General features: G+C 44.3%; 1 protein-coding gene across 3 annotated transcripts in view; it reads left to right on the top strand.

Moving 5' to 3' along the window:
* The window catches only part of Mroh8 (maestro heat like repeat family member 8), a 78578-nt gene that overhangs the window by 56102 nt on the left and 19246 nt on the right, over positions 1-3230 (top strand). For all 3 annotated transcript variants that reach the window (XM_031372545.1, XM_031372543.1, XM_031372542.1), the window contains exons 13-14: positions 882-1017; positions 2913-3103. In XM_031372545.1, the coding sequence (XP_031228405.1) occupies positions 882-1017; positions 2913-3103 (327 nt within the window). The remainder of the gene's footprint in view (positions 1-881; positions 1018-2912; positions 3104-3230) is intronic.

Genomic DNA, 3230 nt, shown 5'->3' with positions numbered 1-3230 from the left:
GTGGTGTAGCATCAGCAGTATGATCTAGTACTCTATAAGACCTTGGATCACATTCCTTCACAGTGTTTCTCTGACTCTCAGGCCCTACATTGAAACTGCTGCTAGACAGTTTTGTTTTGAGACTAAGTCCCAATATTTTCCTCTAGCTGGCCTTAGCTGTGATGTTAAATTTGTAAATTTTTTTTTTGTGAAATTACAATTTCCTTTAAAATCTAAGTAGGCTCAGAGGCTTATTTATTTGTTTGTTTGTTTATTTATTTATTTGGAGTTGAGGTTTTCCCATATGAGGACCACAGACTGGATGGAATAGGTGTGTCCTTGAATGCTTCTGTGAAGGTTCTGAGGGATCCAGATATGACCCCCTCCTTCAGAGGAGAACCTACACAGCACTGACCCATGGTATGTGTGGAATACTGAGGAAACCTGTAACAAGAAGAAATCTAAGCTTTATAGGTACTCTGGAGAGAAGCATGGAGAAGCAGCAGGAAACCTGTCAGAAGAGATGCCGCTGGGGCTTCTCTTGAAGGGAGGTGATAGTCAAGGGAGAGCTGGAGAAAAGGCTCTAGCTTCAGAAAATGGCATGGTCCTCTAGAGTAATCCAAGTGCCTGTTTTGTGCGGCCAAGGTGAATGGTGAGAGGTGGCTGGAGCCACTGGCAAGCTTGCATAAGACTCGTTTATGACTGGCTGTAGTCAGTGCCAGGCAGGGCGAGCTCAGTTCCCATTTTGCTGCCAGATGCTATGTCTACTGAAATCTGAAGAACTGAGCAGAGGAAAACCTCTTACAGAAAGGTTGGATTCCAGGCGGATCCTAAGAAAGTTGTGGTCATGGGAGGCCTGGGATGAGCCCTTTTCATGACACTTGCTATTCTGGGATTTGTAGGCATCTGGCTGAATTGTGGAGAACCCTGGAGGTAGAGCTGTCCAACACGACCTGGGTCCTTTGGAGGCTCCTGAGGAAGCTGCAGAAGTGCCATGAGGGGCCCAGCCAGGAGAAGATGGCCTATGTGGCTGTTGCTGTAAGCGTTTCTCCACCCTATTTTGTCCACACAGGAGCTTCCCTTTGAGGATAACTGACCCTATCCAAAGGGTGATATTTTCACTGTCTTTCAAACACTCATCTGTAAAGCTGTTTGTATCTCTACATTGGCTCTGGCCTGGAGGGAGCGTGAGTATGGTAGGTAGGGCATAACACAGTGTGAACATTCCTACTTTTATTCTTTAAAAATTAGCTAATGTGCCGGGCAGTGGTGGCACACGCCTTTAATCCCAGCACTTGGGAGACAGAGGCAGGTGGATTTTTGAGTTCAAGGCCAGCCTGGTCTACAGAGTGAGTTCCAGAACAGCCAGGGCTACACAGAGAAACCCTGTCTTGAAAAACCAGAAAAAAAAAAAAGAAAGAAAGAAAGAAAAAGAAAAAACCTAACGTAATCTAAACTTGTGAAGAAAAAAAATTTTTTTTTTTTTTTTTCGAGACAGGGTTTCTTCTGTGTTGCCCTGGCTGTCCTGGAACTCACTCTGTAGACCAGGCTGGCCTCACACTCAGAAATCCACCTGCCTCTGCCTCCCAAGTGCTGAGATTAAAGGTGTGGGCCACCACTGCCTGGCAGAAATTTTTTTTTTTAATGTAATAATATATACAATAGAAAACAATGGCCCCTTTAATTAGAGGCCCTAAAGTTTTCTATCTAAAAGAATGTTTTAGGTCTTATAGGCAATATATTTTTTAGGATTTACAGGTCATATATAGTCTCTGTCACTAATCTTTTTATTTAAAAAAAAAAATCTAAAAACGAAGTCACTATTGTGAGCCTGTCATCTAGTGATGAAGAAGACTGAGCCAGGATCACTGTTTGAGCCCAAGAGTTACAGACCAGTCTGGGCAAACCCAGCAAAACCTAACACTGATACATAGAAAAAATTCTTAGCTCACAATTGCTCTATCTCACTAATGAAGTTTCTAGAAATTTCTGTGCATGTGTGTATTTGATGTTTCCCCACCCAGTCTTCTTTTTAGAACAATACTTTTTAGTGCAGTCTTATGTTCACAGCAAAACTATATGGAAAGTTCAGAGGGTTGCTGAAAACCTCTGGCTTCTGTGCACAGAGACTGCTTCTTATCAGTATATATGGCTTTTATTTTTTGAGGCAGTAACTCAAGTAGCTCAGGCTGGCCTCAAAATGTCCATATAAGGAAGAGTGACTTTGGACCTCCCGCTTTGGCTTTCCAAGTGCTGGAATTCTGCCTGCAACCCGCCCTCTGGCAGGCTGTGCGTCTCACCTATCTCCTTCCCTGCTCTTTCGGCTCCCCTTTGTCTAATCCAAGTTACTGCCATAGTATTTTAAGCTTCCAGATTTCTTCCAGCATTTCTAATTTGCTATTGCCTACTTACTCTCTTATTCTCTTTTCCTATGAATTTATGCTTTTGAAAAATTCTAAATGTTACATTAGTGCAGTTTTAGAAGTTAGAGCAAATCTATGTGTGTTTCAGTCACAAGATGCAGTCTGTGATCTAGGAGATGCGGGAGGGCTTGATGCCACTCTTCAGTCATGAGATGCAGTCTGTGATCTAGGAGATGCGGGAGGGCTTGATGCCGTTCTTCAGTCACACAATGCAGGCTGTGATCTAGGAGATGCGGGAAGGCTTGATGCTGTTCTTTCCAGCCAGCTCGCAGGTGAAGCAATGGTACCGTGGCCACACCTTAACCAGCAAGACTTTGCAGTTGTCCTACTGAAGAATGAGAGCATTTTATTAACACATTGATACAGAAATGGAGACTTTTCTGAGTTTTTGTCATCTAAGGATCGCTTTACTATTCCCTCTACCAGTTACCACTGCAAGTAGACTAGCTGTGACACAGAGGGCTACAACTACCAGGCACTCAGTTCTTCCCCGGGCCTTTTCTGCCACAGGTAACAGATGCCCTTTATGAGGTGCTTATGGGAAACAAACTTCGAGCAGCTGCATTCCGACTCTTTCCTCAGCTTTTGATGACACTGCTCATCCAGATTCACCACAGCATCGGCCTCACCATGTCTGATGTCAGCATCCCAAGCGGCCTGTATGCAGAGCAGGAAATACCAACGGAGGTTACACCTTTGTGGTATTGCCCGTTATGATTTCTTTGATCTGAAAGCTTCCTGAGTCCTGGGCACTGTAGTAGTCTCAAGGATAGACGTGGTCCTGAGTGAGTGTAGGTCTGCAGCCCTCAAGGCAAGCACCCAGGAGTC

Source organism: Mastomys coucha, unplaced genomic scaffold (assembly GCF_008632895.1).
Source record: "Mastomys coucha isolate ucsf_1 unplaced genomic scaffold, UCSF_Mcou_1 pScaffold15, whole genome shotgun sequence".
Classification (NCBI taxonomy): Eukaryota; Metazoa; Chordata; class Mammalia; order Rodentia; family Muridae; genus Mastomys; species Mastomys coucha.
This window is presented reverse-complemented; position numbering and strand designations above follow the sequence as displayed.